This window comes from Solea senegalensis, linkage group LG5 (assembly GCF_019176455.1).
Source record: "Solea senegalensis isolate Sse05_10M linkage group LG5, IFAPA_SoseM_1, whole genome shotgun sequence".
In the NCBI taxonomy this organism is placed as follows: domain Eukaryota; kingdom Metazoa; phylum Chordata; class Actinopteri; order Pleuronectiformes; family Soleidae; genus Solea; species Solea senegalensis.
The window spans coordinates 14496867-14513924 of NC_058025.1; the positions used below are offsets into that span (position 1 = coordinate 14496867).

The following is a 17058-nucleotide window of genomic DNA, read 5'->3' on the forward strand; positions in this document are numbered from 1 at the left end:
TTGGAGCGGGGCAGTGTTCCCTGAGGACCAGGGTTGGGAAACACTGCACTAGGTCACACAAACAGCACAGTGACACAGTAAAAGTAGTCGCACGGCCATCTGATCCACACATTCTGTACGCCTCAGCTGCCGCTGGCTTTATCTTTTCCCACTTTCTCTTGTGCGGAAAAGTGCACTTTACTGTACATGTTGACTGTTAATGTTACAGAGAACTTCAATAAAAAGTTGCTTATTGTTGTGGAGCTGTGTTCCTCCACTGTGCGATGACGTAATCCTTGTCCAGGAAGAGAGGAAATTGTCCTGGACTGTGTCATTTTCAGTGTCGCACCTTGTATTAAATGTTCATTCATTTGAAAACTGTAACCATGTATTAAGCAAATACCCAGAGATAATTATGAATGTTCATTTAAAGTTTGTACATTTACTGTGGTAAATGTACAGCATTGCAAAACGAAATGTGCAGATTCAAATAAAGTGTTGGAAACGATTTTAATTTAATTCATGAAATTGAGAATTTGAGTGGGAAGGGCACCTCTGGATGCAGGGAGCGTGCATGAGTGTATGAATGTGTGCATATGTCTGAACAGTGACATGACGTCGAGTCTAGACAGACCATTTCACAGTGTGCATTCATGCCACGCAATGACAGCTGATGAAGAAGTGGCCCTAATAAGCACTACACGCTGCTGTGGTTATTTAGTGTTGGGGCTTTTGATTTGAAGTAGACTGGTTGATACGTGCTGGTGCAGTGTTCTTGCTTAAACAGTATTTGCCACCAGACAACACTTTTCTATATATAGTACATGTGTGCTGCATGGTGGATATTATACAATACTTGGTAAAAGATGTTTGTTTCAGTTCAGAGGAATTCAAATGAACATATGGACGTACTGTACATGTGGTACATCAACTAAAAACGTGACAGGTTTTGAGTAAATTTAATCATGAGACTTTAGATCTGTAGAGTTCACCTTATCATACGTTAAACACTGATTGGACAACACATTCATGCTGGTTTCCGTTTTTAATTTTATTGCTGGTCCACCAAGCCACAAGGCCATGAAGCTGAAACAACAATATAAAGCCTCCTCTCCACTGGTCCCACTAACACCCTCTAACATCTGGCCTTTGTCTGTGGTGGGAATGGATACCATTGGCATCCACTCATGGGTGAAATGACTCCGCAGTGGACATGGCTTTTTACCGGCTTCATCTTTGAGCAGAAGTAATGTCAATGTGACACCTGGGTGAACATAATAATTTCATCCTCTACTACTTAATTCTTTCACTGTCTATACTTTTTCCATCCCTACATGATCATGTGCACTGTGCAGGTTGTGATCTAAAGTTGTTTAGTTGCTGCTCAGTTTCAAAGAGGTCCTGCGGCAAAAGACACACACACACACACACACACACACACACACATCCCCCAAATTTGGTGCAAAAGGGATACTCAGTCTTCCACAACATTATAAAATACATCGCTACTTCTTATGTTCCTGATCAGTCCACAGATGACTCATAAAGAGAACACAAGGGAAGACGACCAAGAAGCAGGAACATCACAGAGCATTTACCAATTGTCAGTGGCCACCAACAGGCAAAGTATGCATGTGAGCACATCTCGGAACAAAACCACTACATTTTAGTCATTACAGACCCAATGTGGTTCTTATTTGTATCAAACAGGACCACAGTGTGTGCTACTTTGCCCATCAGGGAAGCTTTTCTTTTGCACAGGAAGAGACCTGACGAAAAAAGTGAATTTGTAAATCGTCACTGGGGTTAAAAAGCATATGGTTGCACTAACAGACTGGTTTGATTTTTTGACTTTAGAGGATGGCAGTGTAACTGCTCTTCCTATTTTAGGCCTCATTCCAGAAATATTACCCCCCACTTGATGTTGGGTGTTTTTGTGTCATTATAAGACGGTGTTTTTCCAACGTTTTATATGGGAACCCCGCTTTTTAAAAGTGATACATTTTCCCCCCAATTTACAATATGAATTATAACAAGAGCACACATTTCTTATTAATAACACCTATTATTATGAATTGGTAAATATGCCATGTGTATTTAATAAAACATAACCAACTGGCTGGAAAAAAGTAGGCTATATATATTTTTGCCTGTATATAAAAAAAGGGAATGACTAATTTAATGGACAGTCTATTGATATCTCGAAAGTATCAAATCAACTCCAGTCAACATTCTGCTTTTAAAGGTTTGGTTTAGTAAGTGCAAGAACAAGCATATTACCTTGTTCATATAGATCCTTACAGTGGATTGAAGGCTTGGTTAAAGTATATTATAGGTAGTGAGTGTGTGGTGGTTATTAATTATTATACTTTCCCCCAGAGACACTACTTGTTCATAACCATAAGTGGCTGTGCTGGTGGTACATGATGAGAATGTTTCTCCCAATTTGTTGGCAAGGCACAAATGCAGTACACAGCTATGCCATTTCCTAGAATAATGCAACCTATATGTCAAGACATTGAGAGGGGGTGACTTTTCTGTGAACTAGCTCTGTCAGCTGCATAAATGAGGGTCTGATGTGTGTTTTGTGCCAGGCCTCACGCAGGAATTGTTTGCTCAAAAACAGACACTGCTGAGACTACAAGTTGATGGGTGTATCAACAGCTGAAGTGTTTTTCACCTCACTGCAGCTTCAGCCCCAGCTCATTCCTCAATGAAGTAAGCAAAGTTTATTACTAGAGGCCTCCCTCACTAGCACCAGCAGTCCCTCCCATCACTGTATTATAGCTGTGTTGTTCAGGTAGAAAGAGAACAAAAAGAAGAAAAGCTGTCTGCTTTTTGTTAGAAAGACTTTAAAGAGTTTTTGCACTCAAGAGTGAAAAAAGACACCAACATGGAGTAACATGTTTGTAATTTGTTCTAGGTAAGAGCTGGCAAACGCGTTAACAGCAGTAGACAAAAAAGTGTTGTGTTCAAAAGATCTGTGAATATGAATAGTTGCTTTAATGTAACTAAACCGAGTGGAAATACCGGGTAATATACTGTGATTTAACTCCAGATGTAGATTAAATGTAGATCACACGCTGTCTGTTGCAGATTAATTCAGAAAAACATCTGAAAGTCAATTTTGAAGCCTAGCACCAGACAAAAAAATAAAACTTTTATTTTTTTGCTGTCTAATTGGTTGCTCATGTTTTACTGAAAAAAGGTTTAGTTCATTAACTAATCGTCACACTTTGTAAAAAAACACGTAACTCGAACCTTGTTGGCCTCGGTTGGATTCATACACAAAGGCGTGTCCGTGTTCCACTTTCATTTCAGTGACAGCTATTTCTCTCCAGGTGTTTCCTTCATGTGTATGTCCCTGTATTCTTTGGGCCCTGGGTTTTATATTTGTGGATACTGGCTGACCTCTTGGCACAATCTTTACGTTGTCACATACACAACATGAAGACAGTGACGTTTGCTTCTAGATTCTAGTACTTCATCATTTTAATACAGATATAAAATAAATGAAATTAGTCCTTTATCAGTCCCGCAGGGGAAATTCCTTCTCTGCATTTAACCCGTCCTCTGCTAGAAACCTTCCGAGAATTACACTGAGCAGCACCTATGAAGCAATGGGGGTTGTTTTTTTTAACCTAGTGGGGACTCGAACCGTTAACCGGAAACACAGCCAATCATTTCTTATCACCTCACCGACTGGGCTGTGCAATGGACTGGCAACCTGTTCAGGGTTTTCACTGCCTTTTATCTTGTGTCAGCTGGGATTGGCTCCAGCTCCTCGTGACCCTCATGTGGAAAATAAAGCGGTAGATGATGAATGGATGAGCTAGGCAATCGATTGGTTTTATGTTTTCTTAACCATTTGTTCCAAAATTAACAAAATAATAAATACATTTCACTTCAACCATGAATCCAGTATTTGTGCATCTCTAAACCTACAGATTTTAGCTTAGTTAACAACAAAAGCACATTTGAAATGAATTTGCCATGTTAACACATCAGAAAAAAGACTTGGCTGCAGCAGTAATGTGTTATAGGGCTGCAACTAACGATTATTTACGAGATCTATTGATCCCTCGATGATTTTCTTCATGAATTGATCAGTTGTTTGGTCCATTAAGTCTCAGAAAATGTTGAAAAATAATACTTGGTCTTTCCTGAACCTTGAAATGATGATTATTTTAAATGACTTGTTTTGATTTCAAACCAAAATGATTCATTATTTTGAAGATTTCTTTGTTATATAGAGCAAAGGCACCAGGAAATGTTGACATTTTGCACACTGTAAAACCAGGGATGTGGTTTTAATTATAAACAAACATCCCAAACCATGCATCGTTGCAGCCCTTGAGAGTTATACATTCGCTAAGTTACATAACTTACAGTACATTCTTCATGAGTCATGTCTTTCAAATCTCAAACCATGCATAAATGTTGCATATTCATGTAATGCATGCAGCACATGGACGATGCTGTCACGCACCTTGTTCAGTGTCACCAGGAGGCTGAAGAAGTCTTGCTTTGCAAAGATGGTAGGGCAGTGTTTTTCCACTTATCAGATTCCTATCATTCTCATCCCAGAGAAGGTTATTTGCCATCACACACATATTATTGTAATGTAGTAATGTTGTCAGGAATTTATGAATGGCACAAAAAATAGTCATAATGATTTTAATGGGTTTTTTTTTTCCCTGTATTTACAAGTCACACAAAGAGGGTTCATCCCACAACAAGGTATCAAAAGGAGTAGCAAAGTAAAAAGAGAGTATAACAACGAGTCTTACTCATCGTTCATGTATTGGATTAATAATGTGTTGAAGGGCTGCCAGCAACGCCCCACCCCACTTCAAGAATCATGACGTCATGTTTGAAAGGCCTCCTGTGAGACCCATAGATGGCAGAAGTTGCCAGCGAGATCCAATGAGAGCGGACGGACATTCCTCCCATTCCCTAAAGAGAAACTTCCGAGTCAATCTCTCTTGTGTCACTTTGTCTGATAGCTTTCTACTCCAGTGAGAGGTGTGAGCAGAAAGAGTGGGGGAGGAAACGAGAAGGGGAGGGGCGAGCACGAGGTAAATGTCACTGAAAGCACGTCGTGATGTTTTAAACATTTGCCAGCCTCACAGTTTGTCACTTCCTGGCAATTAGTTTGCCATGAGCCACAACAACAAAACAACAGCAGTAAGATTGTCAAAGGAGGTAACCTTATGAGACAGAGGAATGATCATCCTTTAAAAGCAAATTCATGCATTTTGGTATGTTGTACATATGTAAGACGGTGGAAAACGCAAAAAGAAACCCGTACCACACGACTCAGTCTGTGAAACCTAAAGTGTAATTGTTCAGTGTTGTTATTTCGTTTTTTTTATCATAAAACTTCTTAGTTCCAATAAAGTGATTGGGTAATATTCATACTGAATAGGCATTTTGGCATTGCTAATACAGCTCTAATAGACTTTTACACAATACTGTATATTTTTATGTATTATTAAATGTTAATTAGAAATAGCAAATGACTTCACTGTATGACAGGTATAATCACCTCAATCAATTCAATTTGTGCTGTATTGTGACCTCCTGAAAATTGATTTTTCTTCTTCATTTTCTTAGTCTTTTCCCAGTTACAATGGATGGTGTTCAATAGTCATGAGATGTCCCAGTGCCAAAGGAGCATGTTAGGTTTGTGGTTTTAAAAGAGTCTGTCAACATTGTTGTATAGAAAGTTTTCCATAGATGTTTCCTGCTGTAGATGAAGAAGAAGAAATCACGTTATTGCTAATTATTCAGAGGTCAATTTTGATGCAACCATCACTTATTATATTAAGCACAATGAAATTAAGAGAATAAATAAAAACACTGAGCTGAGCCCATTTTACTGGTTCTGGGTGAACTCCCTGTTGCAAAACCTCAATGTGGACGCTGGATAAATGCCAAATTGCAAGGCTTGAAACCTCTTTTGACCATCATGATATTCAGGCCGCCTGGATTTATTTTTATTTTATGTCAAAAAATGTTCAATGAGTGAGTGCTTCTGCCCCTTTTTCAAAGATAACTTTCAATATCTGGCAGTTATTCAACCGTTTAGGAATTACGGTACGGAGAAGCTGAAGGCACAAATGTGTGACGCGCTGGTGAATCTTGTCTGTGATTGGACGGTTGTTCTGCAGAAGTCCTGAGGGCTACCGCGATGACAAGTATACAGGCGCAAAGCTCTATTACTCTGCTTTCCGGAATCCATCCATCCATCCATCCATCTTCTACCACTTTATCCTCCACATGAGGTTCGCAGGGGATGCTGTGCCCAGCTCAGCTGACATAGGTTGAAAAGCGTTGCCACATCCTGTACAGATCGCCAGTCCATAGTGTTTTGAATTGTTTAGATATCACAAACGTATGCCAAATCCTGTTTGTGATGACAGGATTGTTAACAGAAGGTGTCACAGCAATTTCAGACTTAAATTTGAATGTCTCATTGTCAACAAAGCGCATTCTGATTGGCTGATTTAAAAGCTTACATTGTCTTGATTGCACGGATGCTTTCTTCATTAGGTGAGCATTTGTCACTCCTGAGTATTATTGGTGTGCAACCTGCAGGCAGGAAATTAAGTCTGAGTTTGTTTATGCAGCTACAAAACAAATCAAATTGGGAAATTGTGTTCAATTTGGATGGCTTGTGATTTGAGAGTGGGAGTTTATTGCCCTAAATGTACCTATCAAGGTCTGTTGTAGTAAGCACATGATAGTGTTTTGCTTCAATTGAGAATGACTTAAGTCTGTGGCTTTTTAAACATTGTGGAAAATTGTCTCTTGTTCCTCAAAAGTATCGCTTACACGGCCATAAAGTGAGAGGATTTGAAGGAGGTGGTGGTAAAAACAACACATCTGACTCATTTTGTGAGTAAGTAGGTCTCTTCTTTTGATTTGCTTACATAACAAATTAAGTTGAGCTAAACCATCGTCAGTGGACGTTATTGATCCAAATTCTCACATAGAAAAGGAAACATGTGTTGTTCCCAGTGAACCCATAGTCAGGGTAGCCTTGAAGTAAGCCCAGACTCCGAGTGAGGAATCCAGGCCGTGAGTGTGTGTTTTTACTTAAGACTCTGGGGATCACTCCTGTGTTTTAACAATGACTTGGGGAGCTGCTGCGAAATTTGGCATGGGAAGAGTATAAACTTCATACAAGAAAAATGTGTTGTTTTGGTTTTACACAAAGTGATACTATAGACATCGAACTAAACTCTACATGCATGTAACAAGACTATTGTTTTCTATTTGTTTTTTAAGGTCACAAAGGAAGGGAAGAAATCTGTTGGAAAAATCTAAATGAAGTTATATTGGTGATAATCATGCCCTTTTTCTTTTTTAAAGTTCCAGTGCAGAACTGGAGCGCTCTACTACCAATTACTCCAACCCCTCCACTTCCCGGTTGCAATAAGCATACTGATGATCAGAATTATATTTCTTAAATCCTCATATTTGCCATTTTTCTCTCCCCGCACTCATATTCTCCCTTTTTATATATATATGTGTATATAGAGAGAGAGAGAGAGCACTCCGCCTTCTGCTATGCAAGAGATTTTTATTTTAACAGTCTGTGTTGTGTCTGTCTTTTATTGTAATTTTCCAAATAATGTTTAATCAATCAATAATGCTGTCCAAACTGCGTCTAGGAAACTTCGAGCTGCGTGGAAGTCGAACAGCAGCAGCTGTGATTGGCACGCACAGGCACATAGTCACACAGTTTGAGTTCCTATGCGTTCTACTGGTAGAGAATGGTAGAGAATATCGCCGGCGACACAAACCACCACTGCTATACTGAGGAATGCAGAGAGAGTCGTGTAGTAATCTACGTTGTGTGAACTCATTCGGCCGCGGTTTGACTGCAGCGGACATTTGTTTGTGTTTAAAAGTTATGCACTACAGCTTTAATGTGACTTGATGTGCTTTACTTATAATGGTCCAAAATGACATTTAATCTCTGCAGATTCAATTACATTCTCAAGTAGTTATGTAAGAGCATTGCTTCATTTGTGGGCAAATCTGTTTCTGTGTAAATTATTATTAATTGTTGATTCTGCACAGGATTCTTCTACTGCAGCACTTGGTGTTCTTGTTGTTAGGTCTTCACAGTAACATCACTTATGCCAGTGACATCTCCTAGAGGCTGACTGGCACCTTTAATGGTCTAACATCTGTCCACAGGAGCTGACAACATCAAGAAATATTGGAGTCGTTACTACCAGGGGTCACAAGGTGTAGTCTTTGTATTGGACAGTGCGTCATCAGATGAAGACCTTGAAGCGGCACGAAACGAGCTCCACTCAGCTCTACAGCACCCACAGCTCTGTACACTGCCTTTCCTCATCCTTGCCAACCACCAGGACAAGCCTGCCGCAAGGACGCCAAACCAGGTAACCTAACCTTGTTGTAGGGCTGTTTGTTTATGCCATCCCATGCATCGCCAACTCAAATGAACATTTTCCTCACAAAGTCATCTCAGACAGAAACAAGAAACAAAGTCCATTTTGCATTTATTAAAAATGCTGGTGCAGAAAGGTTATTCTAGAACCAAAATGAAATCCAAGATACCACACAGCTCAGGAATGTAGTTTGGCGTGGGCCCAACAGATGAGAGGTTATCGTTAAAAGGTACAGATTTAGATGCACACACACACTTTTGCTACAATGTCCCTCATGGGGAGGCTTATGCAGTATGACAGTGGGATGTTATTACTATCAGTTGCTGTAGAATACTCAGTCGTGTTCCAGATGCACATGAAAACACAGGCGCACTTGTGTGCATCATCTGCCTGGAGATGGGACTGTTTGCGGTTGCTTGTCTAGACCACCACGCTTCAGTCAAGTGAATTCTGCTGTAGGACGTGATAGAGACATGTTCTACTGGATTCTATTGTGAGCCAAACTGAATATAAACGAGGGGGAACCTGTGAACCAACCTGAATGAATTGGTTTTACTTGGGCAGCCTACTAATCTTACTCATATTTGAATTGGCAACAGTTTGTTTTAAACCTGACAACAATGGCCTCTTAATGGGCTTCTTCAGTTCACATTGACTAACATAAAGTAAGCTGATCTGGTAAAGCTAATTCCCGTATTGATGCAGTTGTGTTCATACTATGTCCTCCTATTTTTAAGGTGGACTCTGTTATTGTTGTTTATTGTAGCAGACCTCAACATCAATTTCACTCTATCAATAGATTATTTATGACTGGTGATTTCTTTTGAAATCGGCTGTTGGGGGCAGGAAACAGTTAAATGTAAGTAATGAACTAGATTACACTGACAATTACTCACTTGTTGAGTCTCAAAGCACGGAACTCGGTCGCGAGTACAAAAGTGATGTTTTTGCGCGCACATTCATTATTTGCAATCCCTCTGTGTATTTGAAATGACACGGTCCTTTTAAGTGTTACATGCTCATGTGTGCATATAATCATCTGAGTCACGGCTGTGTCACTGAAGAAGCTTAGTGTTCAGTGAGTCATCAGTAATCTTTGCTAAGATGGAACAAAATTTATGATGAAAGATCTGATCCAACTCCTCTTGGTCTTCTGTCTTTATATCCAACTCATGAACGGACTCATGTGTGTTTTCATTAGTGGCAGCTTAGCTCCACTTCCTGTCATAAGTCACGCTGTTATAATGAAATAGAAAAAGAGGTGTAAATACTAAGTGCGAGAGGTCAAAGCTTCTGTATGTTAACCAAACATTGGCAACACTCCTGTGTTTGTTTTCACTCTGCATGTTTCAAAGATACTGCATTTTACTTTGTTTTAGGGCACTTTTCACCTCAGGTAAGGGAATAGAATCGTTACATAAATTGTAAATTGTTACATGCCCCGTGATTACCCAGAATTTATACAGCACACTAATGAAAACATTAAATAGATATAGATCCACACCTCAAGTCTCAGACGGCTTAGTAAATCTAATTAAAGCTTATTTAAAGATAATTATTCATTCAAAGCGGCGTAATGTGTTATTTAAATTTCTGTGGCATTGCTTTCACTCTTCTCCAAAATAGGGTTGAAAATAAACATTTTTTTGAGCTTTTTGTTACTCTGCTACACATGAGGCCCATAGCTTCAGTATAGTTTGTCTCCAGGAAGTTTGGGAATATTTATGTCTCCATATGACTTATTAATAAAGGCTGTCAAAATGCTTTACTGTAGAGCTGAGTTGCTTAATATTAAATGAAAGGTACATGAAAAGTAGCAAGGTACATGTAAGAGACAGGTGGTAAACCACTCTTAGCACTGGCCTGGCTCCTCCAGTATAAGTGCGCTGTGTCTCCTCAGCTCAGGATAAAAGCCGAATTGAAGAAATACTACTTTGCATTTGTAAAACCGTATCATTCTGAGACACAGGGTTGTCGGAAGCTTACACTGCTCGGCCTTGGAGTGAACTCTAGACGCAGTATAGGATGCAGTATCTCCCACGGCACGACGACAATTTATAGCTCATCACTTATTTATTTAGGTTATGTGAGCTCGCACTGCGAAACACCAAATGAATTAGTTGAATGGCTGCGTTAATTGACACGCAGTGAATCATTTTTTCAATGCAAGGTATTATGTTGTGTTTAAACTCAAGGAAATCATTTCAACTGTTGCACAAAATGTTCACATTTCCGTCAAAAGCAAATGTTCTCAAATGAGTCTTCCGTACCTCGCACACTGATACGGTAGAAGTGGCTACATCAGACGTACAACCTCGTCTTTTTACACAAGACCCAAATAGTCTTACATGTGCACGCATCCTCTAAAGGTCTCATATAACACACCGTATATAACCGCTATGCTATGTGTGTTTTCATTATTGATGAGAATTTCCATTAGCTTTTTCTTGAGTAAACGAGTCGCGCTTAAGGTCAATGCACATTGCGTTGAGATGTCTTGGGGCAGTGGAGCTACTTCACTGAAACTTTTGCTTTATAGAAGCTTTGCATAGTTCACTAGGTCATCACTGGGTTACGAGGGTAACAGTATACAAACTTTTTAGAGGAGGTGAATCATTTTCTTAAGATATTTCTATTTTAATATTACAGTGTGAATAGAATGCAACCCTCTGCTAATATTCCGGCATCGATATCGCGTAGAATTTTCTTTAAGTAAATAGTTTATCTTTATGAGTAAAGGTTGTAATAATGCTCAGGATTACAGTAATTCGTAACACTTAAAAAAGATCCTTTGAAAAAAAAAAAGTGTCATAACCTTGGATCTACCATAACAATTTGCTTTTGGAGGACTCGGTGTGGTTTCATCCTTTGTGATCCCTTTGAAATGTTAAAATGATTTAAGCTCGTCTAAATGTTTATTCCACGGATCATTCTAGCTTAAAACAAGAAGTCATACATAAGGCTTTGTATATACCATAAGTGATGCATGGACTTAAAGCCACGGGGCTCGACACAGTGATATAAATGGATTTCTAAGGAACTCTTGTACAATGGAAACTGGTCTGCACTTTCTGCTCTCGCAGAATATTAAGGCATAACTGCATTCATCAACTTCTACTGGAATTACATTTTCACACTGTCACAATTTCAATGCCTAAAATTAAACATATATTATGTTTAAAATGTTTTTTAGCTCCTATACTCTAACCATCGCATGACACAAACAGAATTTGATTTTTCATTTAATGACTTTTAGCAGCTTTTTAACAAAATAAAACACAATGGTATATTTGAAACTGGTTAAAATTAAAATATAAAGTTATATGTATGAGGACTCCTCCTCTCACTCCTCCGGTTCCCATGCATGTCACGGAGCTGTGTTGGTTTTTTTCACATACAAGAAAGGATGTCGTCGGTCTTTGTTTGCATAGTAAGAGTCCACTTTAAAATGAAAAATTCTGACTCCAGACGGTTTCTCTGTTCGGGCTACTCTAGGCCTCCTTAAAGCAGGGCTCTTCTCAAAACTATACATAAAGACTTATTTTGAGGCAAAAAAAACTAAAACAATTTTAATTTTTAGGCAATTATACCGTTATATAAATATACTTATGGGTAGTGTATTCAATTTCTTTCAGTAAGCCCTGCTAAATGCTGCACACTTGACCTTTGGCAGATCTGTAATGTTAAAATTCTCCCAAGTGGTTATTATGGCTAGAAATGCACTATACACATTTAATACAGACCATTTTTCCATTAAAGCAGAAATATCCTGGGGCATTTTCCTCCTTTTAAATTTTGGTAATTTGTTTTGATAATTTTGTCATCACAATCTCAGTCAAGAGTTACTGTTGACATACTTTGACATTATTTGAAGAAGAGAACATCAAAATATAAAGGTTTTAAATGATCCCATGTGTAAATATGAAAGAGCACATTCCCTCGGTCACTTTTTATATGGTGTATAATGTTACAGCCTTGGCTGGAAAGGAAGCGTGTAGAGGAAACCATGCAGTGTCGGTCTCTGTAGGTCTGCATGTGAACGAGATTGCAAAATTGGATAACACCCACGGACGAATGAAATTATGTATTCATGCAGAGTTTTATTGGAACACATTGAGGTTTTGCAAGCGTCCCGCTCCAGATCCCGGACTTTGCCTTTTAAACTCTGCAATCCTCCGAAGGCAGCAGCTGCAGCGCAGGTTGTTTCCTCGTGAGTGTTTGACAAGCACCACCCATGAAACAAGCCCAAATTTAGTTGGTCTGAATTCTACTGGCAGCTCCTCTGGCGATGACACTATACACAAATGACGTCTCCATGTTGGCTTTCTTCTCACAGCAACCGCTCTGTTGATAGAACAAGGTGGCTCATTTCCTTAACACACACACGCTTGCAGTTGCTAGTGCTGTTTTCTGGGGCAGTCCTTGTTTACGGTGTCATATTAGTGACTTAAGGTGTTCCTTGCACTGCCAGAGTGAAGGGTCAGAGAGTGTGCCGGTGGGTCAATACAGCGTAGCCGGCGTAGGCCTCACTGGGGCCCTCTGTGCTGGTGCAAGTGTTTTTTAGGATCAGGGTAGGTCTGGTGGAGGTAGAAGGAAACGTGGGACAAAATTCCTTGTTGACATCAATCTCCTGCCATTGGGGGGCCCAAGGAAGCTGGGGAGGAGTGGAGGGGAGGTCACCCTGTTGATATAACACCTCAACAAAGCAGGTCTGTTTGGATGGCTGGGCCTAATGGACTGCGTCCATGAAGAGCTCTTGTTTTTAAAAGTTCTGTTTGCGTAGTTAACAGAGGTAGTGGTCCTTTTGCTTCTATTGAAGCCCGTGTTATCAGAGGAAGAGACAGCAGACGGGAAAGATACTGATGATAGGAGCCCATGACAGTCACACAGAGAGAGAGAGAGAGTGAAAGAAAGGTGGGTAGAGCTGCCATACAGAATACAGTAAAGAAGAAGATACGGGGAGGGGGAATTCAGGAAAAAAGGGGGAGGCTGTAATATCTAACCTTGAACCATGATGTGGTTCCCCTCCAAAATTGAACACAGAAGCACTAAAACAGTGTGGTCAAGTCCCCAGAGGAGTCACACCCTCATACTCTCTGTCCCTTTTCTCTTGTCGTTGACAGGCTGTCCCTCACTCATTGGAACAAACACTCCAACTCTAATTAATCCAACAGTCCCCCCATTATTCAGTCCACTCTGAGGAAATTTAACAATTCCTGGTATGAACTGGAACACATCTGTTTTCAGTGTACCAAGACTAAATCTAATGTGGCTTATGCTTTTTGACTGAGCTGCACCACACAGGCAAGCATCCACTCAAATGCGTCATTCGCTCGTGTCACATCAGCAAAAACAATCAATTGAATTACACATGGTGTTGATGTTTAAATAGTTTTTGAACTTTCTTTCTTTCTTTTTTTTGCCTTGATTTCAGGAAAATCGGGGCAACTGTAGCAAGAAATACGCTGGAGGCAGTGACACATTTTCACCTCCTCCCCACCGCCATGCAAACAATCATAAATCATCAATTTGCCGTGTTTTGACAGAAGCAGACACACACTAATACTCGGACACATGTGGCACATTGATGCAGACATTGTTTTGTTTTTTTCATATAAGCCTCATTTTTTTTGCTCTCAGCTGATCCTAGCCGGTATAATAATATTTTCTCTTGGCTGCTGTTGACCACTGTTGACACAATCATAAGCTAAGCAGAGAACATCTCCTTATATGCTGTCATGGCACACATAAACAAACCCCATTTCAAAAGGAAAAGCCTCTCAGAGGTTGAGCCCTACTGTAAACCATGAATGACTTTTTAGCCATTTAAAAGTTGATATCATCATACTGCTCTGTGCAGTTGGTGAATGAATGGAATTTGGAATTTTGACAATATGTTTTGGTTTAATTGGCTGCGCTGTGAAAATCTCTCTTTGAGTACGGCTGCCATCAGATGTGTTCAGTTAAACATGTCTGCGTCTGTATTGTGCATTGTAACACTTGTATACTGGGTATGTATGAATGTGTCAGAGACACACAGAAACACACGGACGGGGGTGATCCTGTAATGCCATCTGATGAGTGGTGAAGTGCGACTTTGCATCTGCACTGCATAGATTAAGTCACAGTTGGCCAGTCACCTTGAAACGAACCCTTCATTTTTATTGAATAGAGTTTCAGAATTTATACTCGTCTGACACCGCGTTATGCATTATGTATCGTATTTGATTTAGGGCTGAACAATTAATCAAAGGTTTATCGAAATCGCAATACAGCCAAAATGTGTCAAAATAAAATTTTAGATTCATTATTGTCTTGATCTCACAGTAATTATTGTAAATGTTTTTTGAATGAAACTGAGAATAATGATTAATATACCCTTTGATATCGCAAATCATATCGCAATCACACTTCCTGTCAAAATCATCGCAATTAGATATTTATTCAAAATCGTTCAGCCCTAATTTGATTGTGCCTTTGCTTGGCTCTTAGTTTCTTAATATTTAGTCACATTGGTATTTAATTAAAAGCCTCGAGAGCTTTAGGCTTATGTTTTTAAGCCCTGTTTTATGAGCTTTTTTTTTTTTTAAAGGTCACAGTACAAAGTTGTGTCATGAGTTTGTGTGTTTTTAGCTTCTTAACAAGGTAGTTGTGGTAAGAGGGTGTGCCAATTTCCTCATCCACGTTTCTCCCTGTTTTCCCACAACTGCAGTGTTAGAATACTATCAGTTCCATTGATAAAACACTTGTCGGGAAGTGTCAAATCCCAGGCCTCTCTCACTTTCACCACTCCCCTCTCTTGCTCTCTTTTAGCACTCATTCATCTGCATTCATTCATCTGCCTGGCTGTGATTACTGTTTCCTTTCAGAACATTGTGGTAAAAATACTGGTTGTTAACTATAATAGTTGCTTGAATCAGGGAAATTTCTGCCAGCAGTGTCGAGTCCAAGTGACAAATTGTTCAACTCTTGACTCTTGGTAGATCGCTGTGACTGTAATACATGCACCCACTGGGTTATTCCTTTATGGTCTGGCAAAGTTCATGTCACTTATTCTTTCATCTCCTTCCATGTCCTCCATTCTCTTACCTCATTTTAAAACTCCCAATTTACCTTTAAAAATGTTGAGCCCACTCCAGCATATAAAAATCTGTAACTCACTGGAAGGCTTGTTTGCTGGAGGGAAAAAACCTCATCAGCCACACACCTCAGCGGCCAGTTTCAGTTCTCCTGTTGTTCCACAGGAATGTGGCTCAGGCACTGATAGAAAACCCACAACCAGCAAGCGGTTCTTCCCATGTCAGACATCTCATTTGTTTCCCCAACCCCAGCCCTCCTGAATCCACACAATAGCAACAGGTGTGAATGCAAGTACAACCATACTACTACATTTTCAATGAAAACAAAAGTGTGATTAGCTCCGTTTCAAAAGTCATTTGCGTCAATACTAAAATGTCAAAAACATCCCTCGTGTGACCATACAGGTACACCGGGCATGTGTAAACAGGGAGTTGATTGTCTCCTCTGTGGTTGTTTGTTTGAGAGAGTATTCAATGAAAAACAACCAACTGAAACTAAAAGACCTCGCCCTTCAAATTTGCACTGATGTTATGACTGTGTGCAAGAACAGAAGTTTTTTGAGTGAATCACCGTCCTTCTTGTGTGTCTTCTTGTCTGAAAACAGTTAAACCATTAGAAAAAGGAAATTATATGGACCATAGGTCTGAACGAGGGTCAAAGTCTTAAGTGAGCTTTTTGATCTTTTTGCTCTGCGTCATCTTTTCCAAAGGTCTCAGTTTTCAAATGAAAATGGAGGCAGTTTCTTTCTTTTTTTACTTCTTCATTTTTGGATTACTAAAATGCCGGGGTAGTGTGGATAACAGGCGTAAACAAAAACAGATTTATATGGACTTAACCTACGAAAATGCATGTTCAGTTTGTAAAGTCTTTTTTTTTCCCTACTTGCTACACCTGTCTTATACAAAATATTTTGACTAGAGTACTGCATTTCATGCCATTGGCTTTGATAACTAGTATAAACTTTCATTTATGCTGTAATTTCTGAGAGTCTTTCACCCAATTAAAGTGACACAATGTAGGATTTCATCAGGCATACTTAATGGCATACGCTACAGCATTTTGTTTTGTTTCTAATATATGTAAAAATAAGAAACTGTATAATAACATATTTGTATAAAATGCTGTAGGCTATTATACCTGGTCTGAGGTCTGAAGACCTGCTTCATCGTTCACCGGTATTGTTGACTTGTCAACACTTGCACATTACCTCAACACATATTTAGTGACAACTGTAACAAACAATACCGTTTACCAACTGTAGGGGGACCCCGAGAGCAAATCCTTCATCTTTAATGGAGATGTTCTGATCACCGATTGGTGGAGCTGTCAGTGACAGCTATAGGTGAGGCCACCAGCTGAGATTAAGAGGCCAGTTGGGTCATGGCGTCGGGAAGTAATTGTTAGCCTGTCTTTGTCTCTATTATGGAGCTTCCTAAAATAAAGTGGGTGGAGTAAGGGTGTGGGGGCTGGGCCTGGTGCTCTGTTTGATCATTGAGCTCCATGACCCCATTTGAAGGGTCTTAATCTCTCAGTTGACCTCCTCAAGGATTTTTTTTGGGGATTGGCTAGG

General features: G+C 39.7%; 1 protein-coding gene across 2 annotated transcripts in view; it reads left to right on the forward strand.

Annotated features, from left to right (window-relative positions):
• LOC122769593 (ADP-ribosylation factor-like protein 15) overlaps positions 1-17058 on the forward strand; it is a 92446-nt gene that overhangs the window by 41366 nt on the left and 34022 nt on the right. For both annotated transcript variants that reach the window (XM_044026237.1, XM_044026236.1), the window contains exon 4: positions 8191-8399. In XM_044026237.1, the coding sequence (XP_043882172.1) occupies positions 8191-8399 (209 nt within the window). The remainder of the gene's footprint in view (positions 1-8190; positions 8400-17058) is intronic.